This window comes from Gopherus evgoodei, chromosome 14 (assembly GCF_007399415.2).
Source record: "Gopherus evgoodei ecotype Sinaloan lineage chromosome 14, rGopEvg1_v1.p, whole genome shotgun sequence".
Lineage (NCBI taxonomy): Eukaryota > Metazoa > Chordata > Testudines > Testudinidae > Gopherus > Gopherus evgoodei.
The window spans coordinates 1,979,122-2,004,694 of record NC_044335.1 but is presented as its reverse complement, the minus strand read 5'-3'; the positions used below and the strand labels follow the sequence as shown (position 1 = coordinate 2,004,694).

The window sequence follows — 25,573 nt, the reverse complement described above, 5'->3', positions numbered from 1 at the left end:
GTACAAGGCCAGCACGGGCTCAGGTGCTCTGTTGAAAGAGACGTGGCTGTCAGTTACAAGGGCCGTGCCTGCTGCCCTGGATCCTAGTTCGAACTAAGAACCAGACACCTCCCTGCTTTGCAGCTCCACCGTCCCTCTTCTATCAGCTCTGCTCATGATATCACCGTCCTGGTGCCCAGAGAGTCACCTCCCTAGCAGGTCTGGCTGGAAATGGGACTTTTCTCTGGATCATGCAGTCAAGGTGAACGCAGCCAGGGGGGCACCATTCGATTCCTGACCCTGGCAGGTGCCAATTGCTGGGTTTGCCCCTCTACCCCACAGCTCTCTGCCCAGGCTAGTGGCTGTTTGGCAGAGCGTCCCGCTGAGTGCACAGCTTTGCCTTTGCCTCCCACTTTTACTTCCGCGTGTTGCTGCTCACAGCAATCCCCATGGACTGGGCTGGGGCAGGACAGAAACCGGGCTAGGGCCGGAACCAGCGGCCAGCGCCGGAACCAGCGGCCGGCCTGCCTCCTGCTGTGACTAGTTCCCACGCTCCTCCGCTCCCCTTCGTTGATGTGTCATACACAAGCGCAGGCCCCAGTGCCCTCAGTGCCTCTTCCCAGAAAGACTGAGCCTGCCCACATGGACTCCATTGCTTCCACATGTCTGTGGGTGTCCCGGAGCATGCAGCAACTGGGCCAGAGAATTGGAGTGTGGGGCCAGTGGGGGACGTTGCCCTGTTTCAGACACAGACCTCCACGGGGTTCCTGCCTCACCCATCTCAGCTCCACAGCACCTGCCTCAAAGGGCCAATGGTCTAAATTCCACCGCCAGCAAACTGGGCCTCAGAAACCTGCCTCTAATCACTGGCTGCAGCCTGGACAGCAGTACCAGAAACTGTCACGCTGCCTGTCACATGGGGGCCTGACATTCCAACAGCAAGTTCTGCTCGTCCTGCTGTCAGCTTTTTCGTGCCTTTGTCACCCCAGCCGTGCCCACCTTCATCACCACTGCCAGGCAAACCTCCCTCAAGCCCTGCAGGACCAACCTGGCTTCTTTGTGGGAAGACAGGGCCCTGGTCTCCAACATTGCCTATGCCAACAGCTGCCTGAATCCCATCCTCTCTGAGAATTACAGAACAGGGCTGGGGAAATCAGTCACTACCACCTCAAGAGACTCTCAGGCAGAAGTTACTGCCTCGGGCCTGCTCTGAGCGACCCACGTAGCACCAGAGTCCAGCAGTGGGTGGGAAAGTTAATCTGCATTCAAACTACTAAAGGAAAAATATCCAGTGGATAAGTGGTTAGTATATCATACCTGGTGGGTAGGGGAGGGGCCTGAGGGTCAGGACTCCTGTGTTTGATTTTTGGCTCTGCTATAAAACCGAGCCTGTGACTTAACCGCTACTTGCCTCAGTTTACTCACATGTAAGATGGCTGCCTCCCTCAGACCTTATTAATCAGTCGTGCTGCTTGGACAATTATTCACCTCTCCCTTGAAAAATTCTGAAGAAAATTATTTTTGTTGTTTTTCTGCTCATAAAAGTCTTATTTTTAGTTTTTGTTGAAAACCTGATAAACATTTTCATTTTAAACAATAAATAAATAAATGCACATGGTTTTTCGTTACTGAAAACTGAAAATTTGTTGGATTTCATAGTTTTCCCCCCAAAATTTCCAGGATATCAAAAAATTGTTTTTCATTGGAAAAAAAAATGTGTTCTTTTTTTACAGATTTTTTTCAGCCACCTCATTACTGTGTAATGGAGCTTCAAATGCTTGGCTGAAAGCCACTCTGGACCTGACGCAAAGTCCACCGAAGGCAATGGAAAATGTTCCAACTGGCTAGTGTGTTACACGCAAATGCTGGAAAGGTGTTGATGAGAGGCATGTGAGTGTGAAGTATTATTGTTATGTCAGGTACTTCCTCGGAGTAATCGTTCTGCTGAGGGGCCACAGAAACACAGAAATAGATGAAAAAACCTTCCACAACGTCTGCCTTTATCAGAGTGTTTTATTTGCCAACAGCCCAATAAAACATGTGTTCCTCTTTCTAACATACTTTCCACTGGAGCACGCTGCAGCGTGAATAAATAAGTTACAGCTGGTCAGAGTGCAAAGTGGAGCGGGGGAGATGCGGGACCGGGAGCCCTGTTCTGAGAAACCCACAATTTCAATGTGCCTTTTTTCCAGGGTTTTCTTGTCATTATAAAATGTGCAGCGAGCTGGCAGGTCACATGGTGCTGGTTCTCCTTCCCCTGCCCCCCTTCATTGCTAGCTGCTACGCTGAGTTAAAGATACAGCAAATGCTGCCACGTGTTACTGATCCATGAAACCAATTGCCATAGTTAGCCCAGAGACGACCCTGCATCGGAGTGTGCAGGGCAGTGGGCCTCGAGACAATGTCTGCCTACTGGGGGAAAGGTGGAGGAACCCTGAGCTTAGATGCTAACCTCCTGGTAGGGTGTGTGGGTATTTTCAGTTGCACACACCACTTAACAAAACTAGGGCTAGAGCTCAGATGAAGACTGACAGCCGGGGCCCGGTGCATGTGACTCCCAGCTCCCTGCTAATCAGGCCTCACGCACCCCCTGGCTTTTGTTCATTTCTGGTCTCTTCTGCCACACCGTGAATTGCTCTGCACAATCAATGGACACGTCCCTTCTGAGTGCCCATTCTCAGGTTCTGTTGTGAGCATTTCCCCGTGCCACACTCCACCTGGCACAACCAGTCTGCTGCACAGGGCAATGGCCACAACTGCTCATTAATGCAGATCAGTGCAGCCAATGGGCACCTTTCCTGGGAGCTGGATCGGTTCCTGTTTGCTGGAGAGCAGCACATACCAGAACGGTTTCCTAGAATCAAAGGCTGTGGAAGGGAAGCTTGTTTGCTTGGTTTTTCTTATTGTTCAAATGCACTTGCTGCTCCTCTGTCTATCCAGTGCTCAGTGATCCAGACCGAGACAGGCAGGGGAGGAATTTCTTTGGAGACAAATCACATGTGTTTTACTCCTGGACAAACAGCTTTGGTAGCAGTGAATTGCAGGGGGAAGGAGGGAATCTGGAGCCCTCTCTGGGCATGAGGTGGGTGTGGCGCAGACAAAGAGGAAAGGCGGGAGCCTGCTATCCATTCACAAGGCCAGGTGCTGCTCAGGGGAAAGAGGAACGTTGTCTTTTCATATCGGTCATTTCTTTCAGCGTCTCAGCCTTGGCCTCTCTACACGTAACGAACGTCTGCTCCAAACAGCAGGAAGTTCTAGGAAAGAGATCATGATGTAAGCCACTGGCAAAGCCTTTCCTCTGGTCACAGAACAGCAGAGCCCACCTGCATTTGGCAGTAAATGCAGGGCTCTCTTTAATCAGGGAATATGTACTGTAATTAGAGCAGCAAGCCGATGAGCACGTGTGTACGGTGCAGGCCGCAGGGCATGCAGTGTGTGAGTTGGCTCCACATCAGAGGGAAATCCATGTTTCTCCCCAGCTATTGTTCCCAACTTTCTATTTATTCAGCATTGTGTGAGCAGCTGTTTCTCTGTTTCTGTCATTGGTGCTTTACTCATTCGCCCTAGGCTGGATATGCTGCTTTGCTTTGGAAGGGCTTTACAAACATGCCTGGCCAGCACCCAGTGGACTCAGTTCTTGACAGGTTACGTTTCTTTAGTTTCCTCATGCTGAGGGGTCCCAATTGCCTCACAAAGTCTGGGCTGGATCCAGGCCCCGTTCAAAATAACAGGACTCTGCATTGATGTCAGTGTGAATCGGCTTGAGCCCTCTATGTGCATACAAAGCCACCGGACTGCAGCCATGGCTAATGTGAGGGTGGGGACAGGGAAGGACGCAACCCAATAGAAAACCCACACATAGCACATGGCAAGATTGTGTGTGTTAGTGCTGGTGGAGATGGTGGGAATTTAGGGTCAAAAATCACAGCAAATCTCGGTCTTTATAAAAAGAGCCGTGTGAAAGTTAAGACCAGACTCTCAGAAAACACAAAACCACATGTGCATTTGCACGCTGATTCTGAATGTGCAGTTCTGGGACTGATGTGCAATTGTACTTGTGCAATTGTGAAAATCTGGACCCTGACGCTCAGAGCCGAGATCAGCTCAGTTCCTAAGTTCTGGTCTGAGAGACAGGTCCTACCCCCTGGCCGCCCACGCCCAGTAAATCCTAAGGAAATCCAGGGATGTACCTTGGGTAGACAGAGGGCTTTATATGAACCTGAGCTCCCACGGAGTCTGTGTGTTGCTGGGCCACTGACACTGACTAGTGATCTTCTCCTCATTCTCCTCCCTTAGTACAGACCAGCTCCTCCCTGCCAGCTAGCACCGACTAAGCAGGGTGATTCCTGCCTGTTCCCCTGCCTGTGAACGGCACTGTTCTTCCTCACCACGCTTCCGCCAACCTGTTTGTCAGCGCAGAGACCCCTTCATACCCTCTCCCGCCCTTCGCCCCCCCTACAAGAGCGTCACTAGCCATGAAAAGGGTTTATTAGGCTACCTCGCCTTCCCCTGCCCTTCCCTGGCCCTGTACTAAGGTATCCAATGGTGGTTGTTCTGGGCCTGGCTCACACCCTGCTCGGGAGGCTGCTCTTCACTCTGCTCCGCCTGCTGTCAGCATTATTTGTTGTCCCAGATATTTGCCCAGGGGCCCCTTTGCCCAGCACAGAGGACTGTGTTCACTGACCTGGCGGGGCTGTATGACGAGGTTGGAGAGCTGAACGCGAGCCGGCAGTGGGAGGGGGAAGCCCTCCTTGAGTCTTGCTGCAAAATAAACCACTCGTGTGAGCAATGGTGGGGCAGAACTATCCGAGTCACTGCAGGGTAATGCAGCAAACTGGGCACCATCGACTCGCACCGACCCAGCCCTCCCCTTGTTAGCACCCTGCTCCCTGCAGCTGCACAAGCAGGGAGACGTCTCGTGTGCTGCTCTGCCCCTGCACATGCACACAGGAGCCAGTCCCAGTGCTCTGGTCTTGCGAGCTGCAGCAGGAGACGCAGCATGTGAGGGAGACGGGATCTGGAAAGCATTAAGATGTGCATCGTCAGGCACATTCTTTCCAGTGAGTTCTCTGTGTGTCACCGCTCCGAGATGGACTCTATCCAGCCACCCACCCTGTGTGTGCAGTGGTCCCCAGGACGCTGGTGGCAGCTCTGGGATCTAGGTCTCTGCTCGCAGCAGCTTCTAGCCACCGCTGAGAAGTGAGGTGTCAGGGTGCTGGTCTGGTACAGATACCCCGGGCCCCACCAGCCCCTCACCATTGATGCGTGGGATCAGGATGCTTGAGCCATAGAAGTTCATGAGCGCCTGCAGCAGCTGCACCTGGGGATGCAATGAAGAGTGTAACCCTCTGCAGCTGGCAGCAGGAGAGGCAATGGGAGGGGGGTGGCTGTATGCCAGGGGACCAGGAACTCCGGTTAGAATCTGCTTGAACCAAGGAGACAAAAGACAGGGGCCGTCCTGGAAACTAACCAGGTCCCACAGACTGCAACACCCGGGGCGGGGGGAGCATCATCCCAGGTCCCACAGGCAGGCCCAGTGGGGGTGTACAGGCTCCCTGTGTCTACACCGCTCACTGAGCCTGGCTTGGGGGACCTGGGCAGGTGGACTCAGCACTGCACTCTAAACCTGGGCTTAGAGTTGCTCCACCTGCGTCTCCCAGGTGGGCTGATACGTCCACACTGCGCTACGCAGACTATCTGACTCAGGCTGCAGCTTGACCTCCATCCACACTGCAAAATGACAGGGCTTTGACCCGAGCCCCCCAGGGGTCCCAGAAGGGGACCCAGCCCCCTAGCAGGGTCCTAGGACCCGGGTCCTGAGGGCTTGCTGCTGGAAGCGGGGCTGACACCTGAGTCCCAGCTTGGGCTTAGTGTGCAGTGTAGACACATGCATGGTCTCCTGGTGCTCCAGGGAGGAGGAAGGGATGGGCCTGTGGAAGTTGAATCCTGGGAGATGAGAAGACCCCAGTAGTGCAGCTCCTCTTGAGTCCCGCTGGCACCCCAATAGAATGGAGGCAGTGGGGTGCCATCTCCCCTCCCCCGGGAGCCCTCCCTTGGGTGCACATCCAGGGGTGTGACTCAAGCCCAGCAGCTCCTCCAGGGAGAGCCTGGGTGACTTCTGGTGTGAAGTCCCTTTGAGGAGAACTCACGGAGAAAGGGCCGACATCCGAGTGCTTCAGTGACAGCTGCAGCCTGCAGAAAAACACAGAGACTTGGCATGTCCGTCGCACCCTCATTTAGGTTGGTCTAATCTACTGTCAGGGCTCTGCCCCAGGAGGGGGCTCACGTCTGAACCCCACCCGCAGCCAGCCCAGCCTTTAGAGAGAGTGGAATGGCAGCAAGCACAGAGCTGTGACCCCTCTGTGATAGCAGCAAGCACTAGGGTGCGGCCAGAAGCAAGCCCTGGACAGTGATGGGCATGGCTAGGTTGGGCCCTGGGCAGTGACACTCGGGCGCTGTGGCACGGGTGGGGGTGGGCCCCGGGCAGTGACCCTCGGGCGCCGTGGCGTGGGTGGGGGCGGGCCCCGGGCAGTGACCCTCGGGCGCCGTGGCGTGGGTGGGGGTGGGCCCCGGGCAGTGACCCTCGGGCGCCGTGGCGCGGGTGGGGGCGGGCCCCGGGCAGTGACCCTCGGGCGCTGTGCCTCGGCTGGGGGGTGGGCCCTGGGCAGTGACCCTCGGGGGCTGTGGCGCGGGTGGGGGCGGGCCCCGGGCAGTGACCCTCGGGCGCTGTGGCCCGAGTGGGGGCGGGCCCCGGGCAGTGACCCTCGGGCGCTGTGGCCCGAGTGGGGGCGGGCCCCGGGCAGTGACCCTCGGGCGCTGTGGCCCGAATGGGGGCGGGCCCCGGGCAGTGACTCTCGGGCGCCGTGGCGCGGGTGGGGCAGGCCCCAGGCAGTGACCCTCGGGCACTGTGGCGCGAATAGGGGTGGGCCCTGGGCAGTGACCCTCGGGCGCTGTGGTGCGAATAGGGGTGGGCCCTGGGCAGTGACCCTCGGGCGCTGTGGTGCGGGTGGGGGCGGGCCCCGGGCAGTGACCCTCGGGCGCCGTGGCGCGGGCGGGGGTGGGCCCCGGGCAGTGACCCTCGGGCACTGTGGCGCGGGTGGGGGCGGGCCCCGGGCAGTGACCCTCGGGCGCTGTGGCGCGGGTGGGGGCTGGCCCCGGGCAGTGACCCTCGGGCGCTGTGGCACGAATAGGGGTGGGCCCTGGGCAGTGACCCTCGGGGGCTGTGACACGGGCAGGGGCAGGCCCCGGGCAGTGACCCTTGGGTGCTGTGGTGTGGGTGGGGCAGGCCCTTGGCAGTGACCCTCAGGCACTGTGGCGCGGGTGGGGGCAGGCCCCAGGCAGTGACTCTTGGGAGCTGTGGCGCGAATAGGGGTGGGCCCTGGGCAGTGACCCTTGGGCGCTGTGGCGCGGACGGGGGCGGGCCCTGGGCAGTGACCCTCGGGGGCTGTGACACGGGCAGGGGCGGGCCCCGGGCAGTGACCCTCGGGCGCTGTGGCCCGAATGGGGGCGGGCCCTGGGCAGTGACCCTCGGGCGCTGTGGCGCGGGTGGGGGCGGGCCCCGGGCAGTGACCCTCGGGCGCTGTGGCGCGAATAGGGGTGGGCCCTGGGCAGTGACCCTCGGGCGCCATGGCGCGGGTGGGGGTGGGCCCCGGGCAGTGACCCTCGGGCGCTGTGGCGCGAATAGGGGTGGGCCCTGGGCAGTGACCCTCGGGCGCTGTGGTGCGGGTGGGGGCGGGCCCCGGGCAGTGACCCTCGGGCGCTGTGGCGTGAATAGGGGTGGGCCCTGGGCAGTGACCCTCGGGGGCTGTGACACGGGCAGGGGCAGGCCCCGGGCAGTGACCCTTGGGTGCTGTGGTGTGGGTGGGGCAGGCCCTTGGCAGTGACCCTCAGGCACTGTGGCGCGGGCGGGGGCAGGCCCCAGGCAGTGACTCTTGGGTGCTGTGGCGTGAATAGGGGTGGGCCCTGGGCAGTGACCCTCGGGCGCTGTGGCGCGGGCGGGGGCGGGCCCTGGGCAGTGACCCTCGGGGGCTGTGACACGGGCAGGGGCAGGCCCCGGGCAGTGACCCTTGGGTGCTGTGGTGTGGGTGGGGCAGGCCCTTGGCAGTGACCCTCAGGCACTGTGGCGCGGGCGGGGGCAGGCCCCAGGCAGTGACTCTTGGGCGCTGTGGCGCGAATAGGGGTGGGCCCTGGGCAGTGACCCTTGGGCGCTGTGGCGCGGGCGGGGGCGGGCCCTGGGCAGTGACCCTCGGGGGCTGTGGCGTGGACGGGGGTGGGCCCTGGGCAGTGATACCCGGGTGCTGTGGTGCGGTCGGGCTGGCGGTGCACTGTGAAGTGTGTGCTGTAATGCCAAGGCACACTGGAAGGAGTGAAGTCACATACCAGGGGAGCTGGGAGTTTGAATCCCACCGCTTTCATCCCAGCTTCGTTGCTCCCCCGCCCCATGACCCCTGGCCTTCACTGGCAGGTACAGGACCAAATTCAGCTCAGATGTAAGCCAAGGCAACTCGCCTGATGCCAAAAGGGCTGGATTTACTCCACCAATAAGGCCATGGCCATGGCTGGCTCACTAACCAACAAGGAGTCTGGGCTTGCAGCTCTGGGATGCTTCTCAGCCTCCCTCCCACCCTCACCCGCCCTCATCTCCCGAATGGAAACTCTAACACCTCCTGGGCCCTGCGGGAAGTTTAGCCGAATCCTCTGGCAGTGCCATTGCCCAGGATCCACACTGCTCTCAGAGACACTCGGCTTGCTAGCAAGCCTTTACGAGCATCTTGTGACTTGATGGCGGCTTAGTGGGCAAGGGCAAAGGTTGAACTCCCCCTGACCCTCGCTGTGGCTCCTACCTGCCAAGTTCCAGGGTCCCACCTATCCGGGCAGAGGTCACCATAATCTTGGCTGAAACGCTGCTGGTCTAGGAATAGAAGGAGAAGTGACATCCGTTTCCGTGAGCCTGGCACTGTGAATGCAAAGGCCCTTCCCTGGCATTGGGGAGCCAGGAGTGAGATCTGGCTCCTCCAGGGGAAGGGCTGGGCACAGCCTGCACTGTCAGTTTGCTGACAATACTTGGAGCGAAGCTGGCCTGGGGAGGAGGCCAGAGTGGCTGTGCTGGGAAAGGCAGATTAGGTGAGGGGTCCCTCTCCTCTCCTGCTCTGGGAATGCAGTAGAATTGCTGCACTTGGCAAAGGGATGGGACCCAGCTCATGGCAAATCCAGTCCCAGCCGATCCCAGCAGGAGTCAGCTTGCTAGAGGGGGCGACACAGGGATATGAGCTTAGGAGAGCTCACAGCTATTCCAGGTCCATATGCCAGATCCCTCCTCTATCATCAGTAGGACAACTGCACTAAGGTCTCTCCACCCAGGGTCAATATCCATAAGCCATTCCCAGACTGACCACGCTGAGGAGGAAGACAGGGACGAGGGAGGAGTTGGGTAAGATAACATATGCTTGGATATCCACAACAGGCATAAGCGACAAGTTCCCAGGTGTGATGGTCAGGAATGGAGCAGAAGAGGTTTTAATCCTGAGCTTCATCAGCTTGTCTGGGTAAATCTTTTCCAGCTGGGGATGGAGCAGAAGAGAGCCAGTCAGCACTGGGGAAGGTGACAACAGATTTGCACAAACTCGGTACAGTGGTAAAGCAAAGTCCCTGAGAAATGGAATCTGATGCAGCCTTTAATCTAACAACATATCATGTTCCTCCAGTGATCATCGCCCCAGCGAGCAGCGGGCCCACCTCGCTATTTCCAAACACGTCTTTCTTAACACAAACCAAGGTGTTGTGTGAAGTTCTCATCTTTAATCCAGTGTGGGAATGGGCGACGGCTCACTTGAAAACAATAGACCAAAGCCACCCCCAGGAAACCCCGATGCCCAATCGCGTGTGTGCGGCAGACAGGTAGCTGGCTCAGCACCGAGGCTCTCTCAGGGCAGCGGGACACTTACCTGGGGAATGAAGGCTGAAAAGGTGGAGGTGTTCAAATGGAATTTAAACTCCTTAGGAATCTGCAGCAGGAGAAACACAAATGGTGCCTGAGGGCCAATTTGCCACAGCAATGACCTGCCGTGCAGAACAGCACAAGGAAGAGCTGGAGGCAAAATCAGCCACCAAAGCCACCTCTGCCTTCCTCACTAGAAGCTGGTTTCAAACAGGGAAAGGTTTCTCCAGGTGCGCTTTGGTAGGACAGCAAGGACCTGGGGCCACAGATACCCCGTGGATGGGCTCTTCCAGGACTGAAATCCATACACGCAAGCTGGCCTGTCTCCTACAGCCAGAGCTGAGTGACCACTACAGCCATCAGTGTGTGGCTGGGCATATCCCCATCTCATTTCCCAATCCAAGCTCTTCGAAGGCGCACTACATGTGTAACAGACATGGGGCTGCTGTGCAATAATCTAAGACTACTGCTGTGTAAGGCCGGGCCCTGTATGAACCTGATATGTGACCTGGTCAGTCAGGGAAAGTGAGTTATTAGAATCTCCTGTTCGAGCTAACTCCTACTGGGAGCAGTGGCACGTTCATGATGGGCCTATCATTCTGGAATTCAGACCTGCTGGGTGACCACAGCTGATGCACAGGGCCCAGTCTGAGAGTGAGAGAATCGCCTGCATCCACCCTGAGGGAGGTTGCAGCCCCAGGCCTGAAAGCGGATGGGCTCAGAGGTGCCATTAGCCCAAGGAATTGTGACTAAACACCCCATCTCCTTCTCTGGGAGCCATAGCCCAGGGTCTGTGGGACCTGCCCTAAACAGTGAGAAGAGCTCTCAACCCCAGCAGCAAGGGGGGTATCCACCTCTAAGGACGGGTCCATGTGAGATCTTGCTTTTTACTCTGTCAGGGGATCACTGCAAACTCCACATGTGGTGCCCAGTGAGAGAGAAAACATGCCCCACTCACGTCCCCTAGATGCCCCTGCCCCTACCCATCCCGGTACTCATATGGCCCTCACCACCACAGCGTCTGAGTGCCACGCAGTCATCAGTGGAGTTATCCCATCCCCACCCCATGCAGCAGGGTGATTCAACGATCCCCATTTCACAGATGGGCCGGAGAGATTCAGCAACTCGCCCAAGGAAGCTTGTGGTTGAGATGGGAATGGAACCCAGGTCTCCTGAGTCCCACAGCCTCTTACCATGGCATCAGTGATCTCGAAGAGCAGGGCCCCGGCTGTGTGGTACACAAAGCCGGCTGTGTTGAAGAAGTAACTGGAGGCCCCGCAGTAAACCATGCGGTCATGATCCTCCGGGAGGGCCAGTGCAGGAGGAGGAAAGGGGATGGCAGAGTGATGGGCCAGGGAAAAAAATTCACCCTAGTGAGGAAGGAAAGGAAGAGTGACGCCTGGAGGAGGGGAGAACAAGAGCAGCTGGAATTCACTTGGTTCTCACTGACCCAGCTCGGGAGCAAAGCATTCGGAGGAAGAGAATAAAACCCGAGTCTACCCACCACTCTCCCCGCCCTGCACTCGCACCACAATGTGTTAAAAATAACCCGGACTGGATCAATATAAAGAATGCTAATGCTTTGGAATGGTCTGGAGCTCGTCAGGGGAAGGAGCTCAAGTGCCCCGTACATGACACCAGAGAGGGACGGATTGCGTTTTACTCATTTCACCCGTTTTTAGCTGCAGCTAAGTCACTGGAGGCACAGAGAGGTTAAGTGACTTGCTGATGGCCACAATTCCACACTGAGAGTCAGTGGCAGATCTGAGAACAGAATCAATGAGTCCTGACTTCCAGCCCCTAGTTCCTAGGATGCTCCGGCACCTGGTAGTTGATGCTCCAGGCCCTTGCTAGGCAGAAATGCTAATGGAACGTACAACTATTCTTCACTGATCCCCGCAGGGTTGTGTGTGTACCTCCGTTCCCTTCTCACCTTCAGATACACATCCAGAGACTGGGCTGTTACCGCAGGAGGTGCAACCAGGGAGTAATCAATCCCAGCCACCTTGTCTATCTTTGCTGTGACTACAGAACAGGAGAGACACAAATGAGATGGGCTGAGATGCCAGAGGAAATCACTGTGTGTGTGGGGGTGGGCGCTAGCCGGTCCTGCTCCCCAGCTGGGACTCACACAGAGCAGCAAGCCAGGGAGGAGTTACCAGTGGCATGGGGAGTTAGGGAGCCAGGGTTATTCTCCCTTAGCTCAGTTCGGCACAAAGAGACAAGGTTTTTCTGTAGCTATCAGCTCTGGGAACTAGCCCTCAGCCCGGAGAGTCAAGCTAGGTCCTTTCTGATAAGGACGACTGCACTTCCAACCCCTGGGGGGCCCTGGGCCTGGTCCAGCCATGCTCCCCAGAGGCTGCAGGGAGGAGGCAGGGCTTTGCACCCTCCCGTCCTGAGAGCAGCTGACTAGGCACAGAGGTGGTCAGCCTCCACCACGGAGCTCACACAGTCCCTCTGGGGTGAGGTGGTGCCCCATGGCCCTCAGTGTGGGCCGGAGGCTAAATGCGGGGTGAAAAACAGTGTCTCATAGCATGTGCCTGGCCTGAGGAAAATACTTGTAAAAATCCAAAGCCATCACCATGTTGTACCTGGCACAGTCTGGAGATAGGGCTGCAGCTTGGTGGTGACAGAGCTGGTCACCGCTCCACAGACCTGAGGAAAACAGAGAAGTGACACCTTGGTGAATGGCCAGCAGCTCTGTCTGGAGAGGCTGGGTCACACACAGAGGGGCAAGTTCTCAAACCGCCTCTTAGTTTTGGCAATGTTGCACAATTTTTTTACTTATGCAAAAGCCTGCGTTTGCACATGCAAGTGAAATTTGTGCATGCAAATGAGGCAGCAGTCTGGCTGACTGCCCGACATGCATGTATCACATATATGTGGGGGTGGGGGGTCTGTGTGTGCAAATATCTACTCATGCAAACAACTCCAAGCACAGCCTGGTGGCTGAGCTGAGCTCCTTTGAAAAGGGTCTCACTGGTGACCCAATTCCCAGTTCTATCTTCTAGGCTGGACATGTGGGAGAATATGTACATGGAATCCAACCTGCTCTGGGTGATCTCTGTGACCAAAGCCCCATCACGTAGGCTGGAAGTTTGTCTGTTCACCAAATGCAGGCAGTGGGGAGAGTGGAGGGAGGGGGAGGTGTCTTTAAATTACTGCTCTTGGATAAGCTAGGCTGGGAAGCCATGTTTTTAGCCAACCCAGGCAACCAGAAAGGGCTAATTCAGCCTTGCCTGGGGAGGGGGAGAGAAACACTGCAATGGAGTGTGATGATAAAACTCAGAGTTCTGTGCTCTCAGTGACAACCAGGGCCGGCTCCAGGCATCAGCCCAACAAGCAAGTGCTTGGGGCGGCAAAAACTCTGGAGCCAGCCCTGGTGACAGCATGCTATTGACTCTCCTCCCCAAGCTCCAGGTGCTCTGTGTAAACACCACTCCAGTATTACTGGGGGATTGAATCAGCGTACACAGCATGGTAGGAAGTGGACTGCAGGGGATAACCCTGCCAATGCACTGGAACACCTGCCGGACATCTCCAGTTCCGTTTCCCATAAGGACCCAGAAACTGCCGCGCTGGATCGGACCATTGGTCTGTCCAGTCTGGCCGCTGGCCTGCAGTATGGCCAAGAGCAATATCCAGTGCTTCAGAGGAAAGGGGGACAGTAACCAGAAAACAGAGCTGAGCTCAAGGGGAGAATTCCCTCGAGCGGTACGAGGCAGGAGCTGCCTGGTTAGTCCACGGGTCCCCGTTATCCACCATGCGGTCAGCTCACGTTCAGTTCTTTCCCCTGCTCTCTGCTGTACAGCTTGTGAAAGGGGAGGCATGTTCCTTCCACCCTGCTGTGCAGAGACAGGACACATCCCCCCACTTGGTCCTGCTAGTGAAGGCAGGGGGCTGGACTCAATGACCTTTCAGGATCCCTTCCGGTTCTGTGAGATAGGTATAGCTCCATATATTTTTAATTTAAGGCCCTGGAGCACCAAAACCTGGCCAGAGACTGATGGGGAAACGAGAAAGGTTTGTTGGGGGCTGAGTCATATAACAGCCCTTGTGCATTCACACACCTTCCTAGTACACAGAGACACACTTGTGTGTCAAGGGGGAGCCAGCCCAGCGGAGAATGGGAAGGGGAGAGAGGCAAGGCAGGGGCAGGGGCACGTCAGCAATATAGGGTGTGGGAAGGTCCCTGAGACTGACAGGGAGCTGGGGCATGCAGGGAGTTAGGGTGAGAGACAGGATGCACCCCCTGTTCGAAGGAGGGGAAACAAAGCAGCTCAGTGACTTCCTTGGGACAGGCATGAGCAGATTGACCGGTCGCTATGGAGGGGGGAGGCCCCTGCCTACGGGAAGTTTCTTGCCTGTGTTGACAGGCAGCTGACGTGCTGCAAGAGGAGCAGAAGGAGATTCTCACCAGGTTTCCAATGTTCCCCAGTGGTGTCCCCTCCAGAGAGGCAGGAGACGAAAGCCTTAAATGGAAGCACGTCTCTGACAGGCCTGGGCTTTGCTTCTAACGCCAACCCATCTGCTCCAGCAGCTTCCAAATGGCCCTTAAAAAGCCACTAGATGGCACTAAAAGTAGCTCAATACAATCAGTCCCGTATTTTAAATCTATTATATAAATGGACTTTTCCCTGTTCTCCAACTGCCTCCTTCCTGACTGAGATTCCGATCCAGAGATGGAGCAAGTCGTGCCAGTTAGCCGTGTAGCAATTATTGCTAACAGCTTGTTTCTATGTCTTGGTGCAGGTTTCCTGAGGGCAGGCTATTGTACCGTGCTGTAGGTACCAGGCTTTTGCTACTGCGCCCCATTCAAACAAGCTGGTAAATGTCTGTAAATCCAGCCATGAGAATTTCTACCCCAAAGCTCCTAAAAATCTCTACGAGTGACAGGCCGTTCAAAGCCTCGCTCTAAGTGGGCTCTCTCGTTTGATACAAGCTTCGCTGAGGTATGCAATCTAATGAACAGACCACGTGCAAAGAAAAGTCTATGTTAATTGAGACCAATTATATTAGGCACTGGCAAATGTTGCAAGTTTAGAATTCCGTAAGAACCATGCACTGCCAAGGGGACTGCCATTCATGTGTTTTTTCACAATACTTTGCAGCACTTATCTCCGTACTGCACACTTCTCCCCAAGACACCCCTCATCCCCCGAGCTCTCGTCTGTGGACATGGGCCATCTGGAAATCGTGTCAGTGCTGCAGGAGAGCTGGACAGTGAAGGAGGGGCACTAAAAAGAGTTGGTAGTCTGTGCTCCGAGTATATCGTACCTTGCCTTCCATTGTCCTCCTGAAGCTGGACTCAATCTTCTTGTGAAAGAGATTGTACAGCCAGCTATGGAGAAAAACACAAAGCGCTAAAGTCATGCTCCTGCCCATGGAGGAAAATCGGTGGAACGTTTGCTTGGAAAGGGGTGACACTAGAGAAGCGAGTGACTGCGGGGCATATTGTCCCAGGATGTTCTGGATTCTAATTTTGGCTGCTTTGCTTTGTGTTGATATGATGGCTGCATTTGCAAATCGATAGGAGAGCTCCCAAATTTAAAGATGAGCTGAAAACGTGTCTCCTAAAGGGACAACACTGTGGGCCAAATTCAGACCTGGTGCAAGATAATTCATTAGCTCATGATTTGATTCTGCATGTTTATTTATTAAATTCGTCTTTGACCAACCAATCTCCTGGCAATAGTGGAGCTTTTCCTTAATTAGCCTCTCTATGAAGCTACTGGGCCTTTGGGCCAATTACTCTAGGATTCAGTTTACCTCGTTAGCATTCTGTGAAGGAAGGCCGAATGGGAAGGGCCAACAGTGCTGTTTACAGACCAGTGGGTGCAGCAGAGATGGGCTGAAGGTAACCTATATCCCTGGAGGCCCTTGTAGAAGATGGCTAATCAACATGATCCCCAAGCCACAATAATTAAGGGAAGTTACATACCCAAACCTGCCCGAAATGTGCACCCGAACATTGGAGATGTGGGTTCCACACTCCGAGGTGGTAACGGTGGGTCTCCCAGAGGTGTCGCTGCCCAGCTTCAGACCAATAGAGATAGAGAGACCCTCAACCTTCAGGTCAAACGACCCACTGTCCCTGCTAATGGGAAAGGAGGAAGGAGAAGAGATTGCATTTGCAGCCAGGGCTCTCCTAATATCCCTGCACATGCCACATGCTGGTGGAAAGGGCTTGTATGTTAATCCCTTGAGCATGGATTATTCACAAGGAACATCCCTGAGGCTGGAGCAATATTCAGGATACGTAGTCACTCCGCCATTTCTTTTTTCCTTTATCTATCATTAGGGAGTGGGAAATAACCTACAAGGCCATTGGTTCCATGCCTGGGATGGAGGTTCACTGCAGGATTGCGCCCTCCAGTATATTCCCCAATGCTTCATACTAACCACCTCAGAGCATCAGCCTCGGGGCTGCCCCATGTCACCCACTAGCCATTTAAGCCATTTCTAAAGAGGCAGAAGGGGAGAACACAGCAAGAAATTCCCTCCATCCTCATCCCTGTGGCTTTTCCTCAGGAGCCACGTGACCAAGCCACTAGACGGATCACCAAGGGCTGAAGTGCAGAGGCCAGAGCCTACAAGGGCTGTAGGAGTGACTCTGGAGGAGATCCAGAGAAGAACCCAGCCCACTGCCCAGTGCCGCGAGAATGCTGCCCTCAGGAAATGAAAAGCTGGGCTTGAGTACTGCCCTCCAATCATCCCTGTGAGTGCTCACGCCAGGGAGACAGGCCCTATGGGTGGGCTTTGGGGCCTGCCTCCCTGTGGATGATGGGCCTGATCCTTCTCTCGCTTATGCTAGTGTAAATCAGGAGTAACCCCACTGATGTCAATGAGGCTGCCCTTGTGTAAAACTAGTATGAGAGGAGAATCAGCCCCCTCCATGTGGGAAACAAGTTAGTGGGGCAGGAAATGACAAGGAAAAACAAGTGTGTGCGCGTGTGTGTGTGCGCGTGTGTGAGTGAAGGGGCAGGGGAGGGGAGATAGATGAGATGGGGCTGTTTGGGACACAAAGGGTTACACACGCGGGGTCAGACGGAGCTTACACAAATCTCTTCTTCACCCTCCACTTCCCTGTCAGCTGGGCAAAGGCGTTGGCGATGGAGACTTTCAGGCCCACGTTGGGGATCGGGGCAATCTGTGAACTCGGCAACTGGAAACTGCGAATGTTCAGGCTGCAAGAGAGAGAAATTCTATCAGCAGGAAACCAGACCCTCCTCGGGAAAAGTGGCTGGTGGCTCTCAGCCGCACCCTAAGCATAGGCCTCCATGTCCCCACAGCCACCAGCACTGCTGGTCGCACAAGGCCCAAGACCGAGCAGGTCAGGGTGAACAAACTCCTTCACAAGTGACCCTGCCAGGACAGGCCTGAGGCACGGGGAGGGGCTGTGCCCCGAGGCTATGCCCCTCCCGTGAACACAACGCTCTGCCATTCACCCGCGGTCTCTCAGCAAAGCAAGTGACCTCACTCCTGGGAGAGAGCCACAAAGTGCCTTCACCATCACAGGAACCTGCTTGTGTCAGACGGGCTGGGGATGGACTGAGGGGTTATTCGTGGTCTTCTGAAAGGAGAAGTCACCCAGCAGCGCTGGGAACTCTGCTCCCTGGAGAGGGGCTAGCTCTGGAATCAGACAGGGACAAACTGGGCTGGGGGTAGGTTTTCTTTTTGGGAAAACCCATTGGGCCGATTTTGCACAAACACTATCCCAACCTTGAGTGCCTGGGCTCCGGGTCACATTGTACTTGGCTCTGGCTGGAAGGTTTGGATAAACAGGTCTGGCAGAACCACGCAATTTCCTCTCCACCTTGTTCAACCCCCTTGCACCCGGCTCTCTGGCGTGAGAAGAACGGTCCCTCAGGGACATGCCGCACCCTGGGAAGGACTCTGCCCACACCTGGCACTCAGAGCGGGGGCTGGCTGCGCATGGAAGCCCCAAGGTCTCACCTGTAGAAAGTGTAGTGCACCTTTCCTAAGAGCTTGACTTTAAAGGACCCCGAGAAGTCTGGCAGCTTCAGCTTGGCTAATTCCTTCTGCAGAACAGCGATGCCCTCCTGACGAGCTGCAGGGCCACAAAGGTGACATCACAGGCTGGCCCTTTGAGAGCGAGCCGGATACAGCCCTGGCATTTATGCCATCACACAAGGAAAGTGTCAAAAGGAACAACTAGTTAGTAACTTACCTGCTGATTCCATAAGTGAAGGGAGCTGGTTTTCATCCCACATGAGATTACTAGTGCAAAGCCTTAGATTGTGAGAAAGAGCCCTAACATTCCAGCCTGAGCTACGGCTGCACTAAATGACATCTGATTAGCCCTGACCCATGGGGGAAGGCTGCAGCAAGGTGGACAATTGGCACAGGGCAGGCTGCACTGCTGCCAAGGGGAAGGGAACCCAGGAAGCAGGGCTGCATGCCGAACATATATTAATTCCAGCTCCTAATGGATGCTAGTGAGCCTCATTCTTCACGGCCCTGCATCTCGGGCAGTCGTTTACACCAGTGCAAAGCAGGGGTACCGTTGGTGTAATGGGCCACTCTCTTACCACTTCAAAAGTTATTTTTCCTCCCTTGGTATCCTATTCTTAGTTGATTTATCTCATTAGACTGACCTCACGCTTGGTAAAGCAACCCTCATCCTTTCATGTATTTATACCTGCTCCTGTATTTTTCACTTCATGCATCCGATGAAGTGGGTTTTAGCCCATGAAAGCCCAAAATAAATTTGTTAGTCTGTAAGGTGCCACAAGGACTCCTAGTTGTTGGTGTCAAAGAGGCCCCAGATCTGAGTGCTCGCACACTGCAGTCACTTTGACAGTGCAGAGCACTGCACAAGGCACAGCAGAGCCGGGTAGGATGGGCCCAGGTTCTCCTGAGATCGGCACGGCCCTTACAGGTGTGTGTCCACTGCCGCTTGCTCGAGCTTGAATTTAGCTAGTGCGGCTAAAAACAGCAGCGAAGGTGCGGCAGCATGGCCCTGGCGTGGGTTAGCAACATGAGCACGTATCCAGGATTCCCGGCAGGTTTGTACAGCCTGCACCAGGGTCTGTGCCGGTGTGTGCTAGTTCTAGTCACGTGACCAAAATGAAAGCTAGTGTGAGCTGCAATCATACCTGTGTTTGCAGCGTAGATAGCCCTTAGATGGCTGCAGCTGTTGGCTCTAGCTAGGAGGGAAAGGCACTTCCCACCACACGCAGAGATGACACAGGGAGGACTCTGCCCATTTAACCTGCACGCACCCCACAGAGAACACGCCTGGAGAGATGCAAGTCCCAAATGCCCTAATGGGGTTGGTAGGGCTCCTTCCCTGCCTTCACAGGGAGACGTTGCCATGAAATGGCCCATTCCAGAGATGGGAACAGGCTACTCCACACGGTCACAGGACCCATCCTCACGGCCATGACTAGCACCCGCATTTCTGGACTCTCATGTCATGTCCATCCCACTGGCCGACTGGTTCCTATCATACCCCCCTTACAATGCATTTTGGGGAGCTGCACACCTGGCCCCTCTCGCCCAGCTCGGTGTGAGACAGACACAAATTGGACTGGGAACCTACCGTAGTCCAGGCCTTTAACAGTGATTCTGGCCACAAAGCCGGGGTTAGTGGCCCTGATGAGCACCGTGCAGATGGCCAGCACGGAGGCAGCCAGGGCCAGGCGATGCGCTACCATCCTTACAGGAGTGCAGAGGAACCGTCCGTGCTGAGCTGGCTGCTGGCAGATGCTCCCCTCCGATCCTGCTGCTGTAACCGGCGTGTTTATGGCAGGGTGGAAAAGGGAACTGAGAACGGGTGCCAAGGAAGCAGGAAGTTGCTTTCACATTCCTCTGGGGGCTGTCCCCACTTGCACAATTCTCAGCCATGTCCTGCTCCAGGTTCCTCCTCCTGGGGCTGGGGCTGGGGCAGACCCTCGGGCAGAGGGCAGTGGCACACCCCAGGGGACAGAGCTGCTCGGGGCACTTGTGCTCTCTGCTCCCCAGCCCGTGGCTCGCTCGCTGCTCACTTGGGGAGTTTCTGCTGGTCTCTGGCAGTGCGGGTGACGCTCGGCTCCACTAACAGACACCTGCTGACCGCAGCCGTGCAAGCCACAGGAATGCAGCTGGAAGAGTCTCCATGGATACCAGGGTGGGTCCTGGAGAAAGGAGAGGCAAGGACTTTGCATTCAGCACGGTGCCAACCTCGAATGCCTCCTCACTGCCCTGGCAACTTGTAGAAGCTCCTTGCTGGCTCCTGAGCAGGCCCCAGGATTCAGCCAGGGGCTTGGATCTGCTTGCTTTCTTGCACTGTATTTTGCCTATTTCATTGGCAGAGGGCAGGGAGCAGGATGGCGCAGTTTATATCTCAGCAGGGAGCTGCTGGGGGCTGCTCTCCCTAGAGGTTTCTCTGGGCATTTTCTCCCTTGCGAGGAGGATTTTACATCTTGTCAAGTCCCCTGGCTGGGAGCAGCTTTTCCCAGTTATTTCTCTCCTCCTGCAGCTTCCTCCTTTCCACATCCTCAGCAGGCTTCTCCTGGCCCCAGCTCCACTAGCCAACGGCCTCACCAACCAGCAGTGGCCAGTAAGACGTGGCCCAATCAGCGTGGTAGATGGCATGGGCCAGGCCAGGGAATCAAGTCGGTCGCTCTTTTATCCCCTCTGCACCCTGGCTAGGTAGCTAGCAGCCACATTCACTGCACGGTTCTGCGCAGGAAACTGGTCGGGGCCCAGGACGCCAGGCCTGAAGTGTCATGCTGAAGCCAAGCTATTAAGGTCCATCTTCACCCTTGGTTTTAGTCACTAGTAACATGCTGCAGGCCCTTGTATGGCACCAAGTGCCTCGGACCAGCCTCCGGCCGAGACCTCAGCAGGGTGTAAAAGAAAAGGAGATGCACAGTTCTCATGCCCCGCAGAGCCCGGATGCTCCACCTGCAGCAAGGGCCGGTGATCACATGGGAACAGAGAGGGCTCAGACGGGGTGTGACACGAATGAGATGCTGTTATTACCCCGCACGTGGGGGGCTAGACTGCATGAGAGTTGCTCTGCCCCTTCTCAGTCCTGACGGCTGAATTCCAGCACTGCCCAAGAGCAGCCACACTGGGAAAGGTGGGGCATGCAGCCTTGAAACCAGCAGCAGACCCAAGCTGCAAAGATCCCAGACATTGAGGTGTGCTCAGAGCTGGGGGTTTGCCTCAGCCCCCTGTTCCGCTAAACTATGCTCTGGGTGCAACTCCTCTCCTTCTGCAAACCACAGTGCTTTGGTCCTGCCATTGAAGTCCAGCCAATAGGAAGATTCTACGCCCATTTCACAAGTGGCCATGGTTTGCTTTGTGCAGAAGCACATTTCCAGGGGCCTGAGCAGCCCTGCCCCTCCGCAGAACTGACAGTCACAACCGAAGGAAGGAGAAATCTATTCAGAAATGTTCAGTTCCCTTTTTGCGATGAGCTCCAGGCAGAGCACAGGAAATCTGAGGGCACCGCTGCATGTGCATTGCTACACTCTGCGAATCCCATGGAGCAATCCCATAGAGCTCCTCTGAGCTTACAGCTGCTAACAAAGGAAGACATACCACAAACCAATTGCGCAAAAGCTGGGGCTCTAGATGAGCAGGGGCCTGTATTTTGTGTGTGCAGGCTGGAGACTAGCTGCCTGCCGATTTACCATTGCCCCTCAAAACACACATTGCACAAGCAGCATTATCCAGCTCACTAGAATGTTTTGGTGGCCCTGCCCCAAGAAATGGGGTGCCTTCCCTGCAGGGTCTGGCACTCTGAGGGTTTGTGCCAGGGAGGCTGGAAACCCACAGCCAGAGTCTATTTTTCCTGCCTTTTGAGAAAAAGGCTCATGCAGTTGAGTGCCCAAGGAACGTGTGTACAAACGTGCACAATTTGCATGCAGAATTACTGGATTTGAGGGTGCAGTTGTGGTAACTGAAGGTGCAAAGAGCTAATTAGGTGCCTAATTGGCCAACTGCACATCCAGTAAGATGTGCAGATGTGTATCTCACTACTGCACGCTGGATACAGTGTGAGAGCTGCTCTGCCACTGGCCTTCAGAGTGCTGCAGCGAGAGGGGATTCTCCTTTGGCGGCCGTGAGAGACACCTGCACTCTTGGAGCAGAAGGACTTGAGTTTTATCCCGGCTGCCTCTGACTGTGGAGTCCTAGGGGTCAGCTGTGATTGGCAGACACACAGCAGGAAACACAATGAAAGACCCACCCAAAAAGGCAGCTGTTGACCGTTTCCTTTTAGAGCAGCAGGCAGATGATGTGCTTCAAAGGGGGGCAAACCTCACTGGGATCCCCACAGAGAAGAACCCCAGAGCCTCTCAAAGTACAAAACTTCATTCATCAGCCACACCTGTCACGTGGTGTGTCTAACAAGCTGCTCTCCAAAGCTCCCGCAAACAAGTCACCATGGGGAAGGGGGGGGGTGTCTCTCTCTTGTAGCTCAGGTGGACAAGGTCTGTTAATTCAGAGCCGAAGGCCATGACTCCTATAACACACTGCCCCTCCCACGCCCCATCCCAGGAGGTGCCAGAGCGCTGGTGCAGGGTGTAAGTTCTCGATCTGACCCAGTTTGCTATAGATTGAGCAATTCACCAAAAAGCCACTGAAGGCCTTGGTTTGTGACACTGCAGACGTTTGAGTTCAGTTTGGTAACAATTTAATAAATATGCGAAGCAGAGCCCGTAAGAACCAGAGAGCTTTTTAAAGGTGAACTGAAAACCTTTCCACATCCCTGTGTTTGTCACACAACAGCTGGTGACATCACTAGCGCCTAAGGGCAGAAGACTGTGGTCCTTACACAGCTCTAAGTGCTAGAGGGGACACTGACTCATGCAAGAAAAAGATAGTTTTGCTAACAATCCTCGGGGTAAAAGGCCTGGGTACGGTTTCACGAGCAGATGGCGATCTCTCCCATGCACCACTATGTCTTCAGGCTCTGCTTATCCTGGCAGTGGCGGCCCCAGCCCAGGGCAGATTGTAACCTGCCTAGTGTGTCCGTTCACTGCTAGCATGATGATAACCCTGCACAAACACGGGAACACAGCAAGGTCCTTCTGAACAACTCCCGCCTCACTCCCCCGCCTATACAACGCCACAGCAGCACAACGCGACGGGCCTTGTGCCACCCGTGAAAAATGACCTAGTGGGTATGAAACCTGCAAAGAGCAGCCTAGCCTCGATGGGCTTCCACTTCCCGTATTCTTTGTGAGCACCTGGCTGTGCTGCAGGGAAGCCTTCTGGTGCCTGGCCCCAGCGCACTCAGACATGGGCACTGTGATAACGCCAAGCCCTTTACTAAAGCTAATGAATTAAGCTTCCAACCCTTGGGAGGAAGGTGAGTATCACTGTCCCCTGATCTATATACAGGAAAACTGAGGCACGTAGGAATTCAGCAACTTGCCCAGGCTCACCCAGAGAACAGGCCTGGGACTAGAGCCCAGGAGTCCAGGCAGCTGAAAGCACACACCACTCAGCACTTCCAAGCTTTCACCACAGGATTTTTTCAGACCTTTCCCCTGCTGAGGTTCCTGGGTCCATCTGGCACCGACGGGCGAACAAAGTGCCTCCATTTCGAGCTGGGGAGAGCTGTACGTTATTAACGCGGCCAGCCTGGTGCAGCAGGAACCTATTGCCTTGCCCGGCCTCTGGCTAGACCAGCCCTTCTTTTGGTTCCTTGCTGCTGTAATCCACACCCAGGCGGATGCAGCAGCACAAGACGAGCTGTGGGGAAGGGTCATGGGGTTATGCAGCAATCGGGGCAGAGAGAACATTCAGCTGCTGCCCTGGCTGGTGCCCTCTCGGCTGCAGAGACGCTGCTAAGCAGCACTCGTTCAAACCCTTGCCCTGCAGCAGCTGCCATTCAAACGGTACTGAGCTGACCAGGCGCAGAGCCCAGCTGGCCACAGGGATGTCAGACCAGTCTGTCCTCTCCCAGGGACCATATCCTGGGCCCACTCCAGATGGGTGGTGAAAGTCAGGTCTCTCCCCACTGCCACCCCAATCATTTATAAAGCTGCACCCAGGTCATGAGCACGGACACTCCTGCAGTGGTGCTTCGAAGTCAGCTTTGGCTTTGCCAGGCCCAGCAGCCTAATGGGAATTCCTGTTCTCGCTTGCAGGCAGCACAGCCTGATCTGCCAGAGGTGGGGTTGTGCCCAAGGGCCACACACAAGCCATTCCATGCTCTTTAACTAGAAGTTGGGTTTGCTCAGCTGCCCCTCTCTAGCTCCTGAATACAGGGCCTGCTGTGCAGACAGAGAGCAGACGGGATTCCAGGGGGTGGGAAGGGGAACAGGTTGTTCTCCTATGACAGTCCACAGCTATCTGGATTTGCAGCTGTAGTTCATGACTGGTTCTCTGCAGCCTTCCACAGCTCTCCTGTCCCAGGGGATGTGCATGTGTCTTGATTCACACAGTCTGGGTTACTGCTCATGTGGGACTGGAGGGAGGTCTCAGATGGGGTTATGCAGGGATCTGTTCCGGGTCCAGCATTGTTTAACATCTTTATTAATGACCTGGAGGTAGGTAGAACAAGCACACTGATGAAGTTTGCAGATGATGGATAGCTACGGGGGTTGCCAATACTTTGGAGGATAAAGCTAAAATTCAGAGGGATCTCGATAAATTGAAGCACTGGGCTGTAGACAACAAAATGACATTCAGCAAAGAGAAGTATCAGGTGCTCCACTTAGGGAAGAAAAACCAAGCGCACAAACAGAATGAGGGGTAACGCCGTGCAGCAGCAGGGCTGAGAAGGATCTGGGAGTTGTGGTGGATCACACCCTCAGCATGAGTCAGCAATGCGAGGCTGTTGCAAAAAAGCAAATGCAATTTCAGGTTGCATTAACTGAGAGTAGCATGCAACTCACAGGAGGCGATAGTGCCACTCTACTCCGCACTGGTTAGGCCCAGCTGGAGAACTGTGTCCAGTTTTGGACCCCAATGTATAGAAAGGATGTAGAGAAACTGGAAAAGATCCAGAGAGGAGCAACAAAGATGATCAAAGGGATGGAATGCAGCCATAGGAGCAAAGGCTGAAGGAACTGGGCATGTTTAGTTTGGAAAAAAGGAGATTAAGGGGGGATATGATAGTGCTCTTCAGATCCTTGAAAGGCTGCCATAGAAAAGCTGGAGAAAAGCGGTTCTCTCTGGCCACTGAGGGCAGGACAAGAGGCGACGGGATCAAACTGCAGCACAGCAGATTGAGATTAAATCTTAGGAAAAACTTCCCAGCTGTAAGAACAGTCGGACAATGGGACAGATGCCTGGGGAGGTTGTGGAAAATCTTTCCCGGGAGGTTTTCAAAAGGAGGCTGGAGCCGTCTGTCTGGGATGGGTCAGACAGACCAACTCCTGCATCTCGCTGGGGTCAGACGAGATGACCCTTGGGGTCCCTTCTAACCCTGTGGGTCTGTATCAGCCACGACTCTCAAGGTGCAATCACACTGCTGGTGCGGAGCTGCAGTCTGCACAATCTGAGGGATGAGCATTTGCCTGGTCTGTCTGCACGGGAATTGCTCTCTGTTTTATTTGCTCATTCTCCAGGCTCAGGGCGACAGTCCAGCCTGGGTCAATTCACTTTCTGAGGTTCAACCTCCTTCCCGCTCCCTCCCAAAATACTACAAAGAGCTTTCCTGGAACACCTGGCCTCTTTGCCCTGGGGGAC

The 25,573-nt window shown here is 55.4% G+C and overlaps 1 protein-coding gene across 1 annotated transcript; it reads right to left on the bottom strand.

Moving 5' to 3' along the window:
* Positions 1-1,974: 1,974 nt before the first annotated feature.
* BPI (bactericidal permeability increasing protein) lies at positions 1,975-19,844 on the bottom strand. The gene is made up of 15 exons (XM_030532906.1): positions 19,482-19,844; positions 17,873-17,987; positions 16,975-17,103; positions 15,858-16,013; positions 15,194-15,257; positions 12,508-12,571; positions 11,850-11,941; positions 11,110-11,286; positions 9,924-9,983; positions 9,372-9,539; positions 8,823-8,890; positions 6,129-6,171; positions 5,236-5,299; positions 4,664-4,740; positions 1,975-3,233 (listed from the first exon to the last, which is right to left on the bottom strand). Exons 1-15 carry the CDS (start codon positions 19,594-19,596, stop codon positions 3,195-3,197), a joined length of 1,431 nt encoding a protein of 476 aa, XP_030388766.1. The 5' UTR covers positions 19,597-19,844; the 3' UTR covers positions 1,975-3,194.
* Between the last annotated feature and the right edge of the window lie 5,729 nt (positions 19,845-25,573).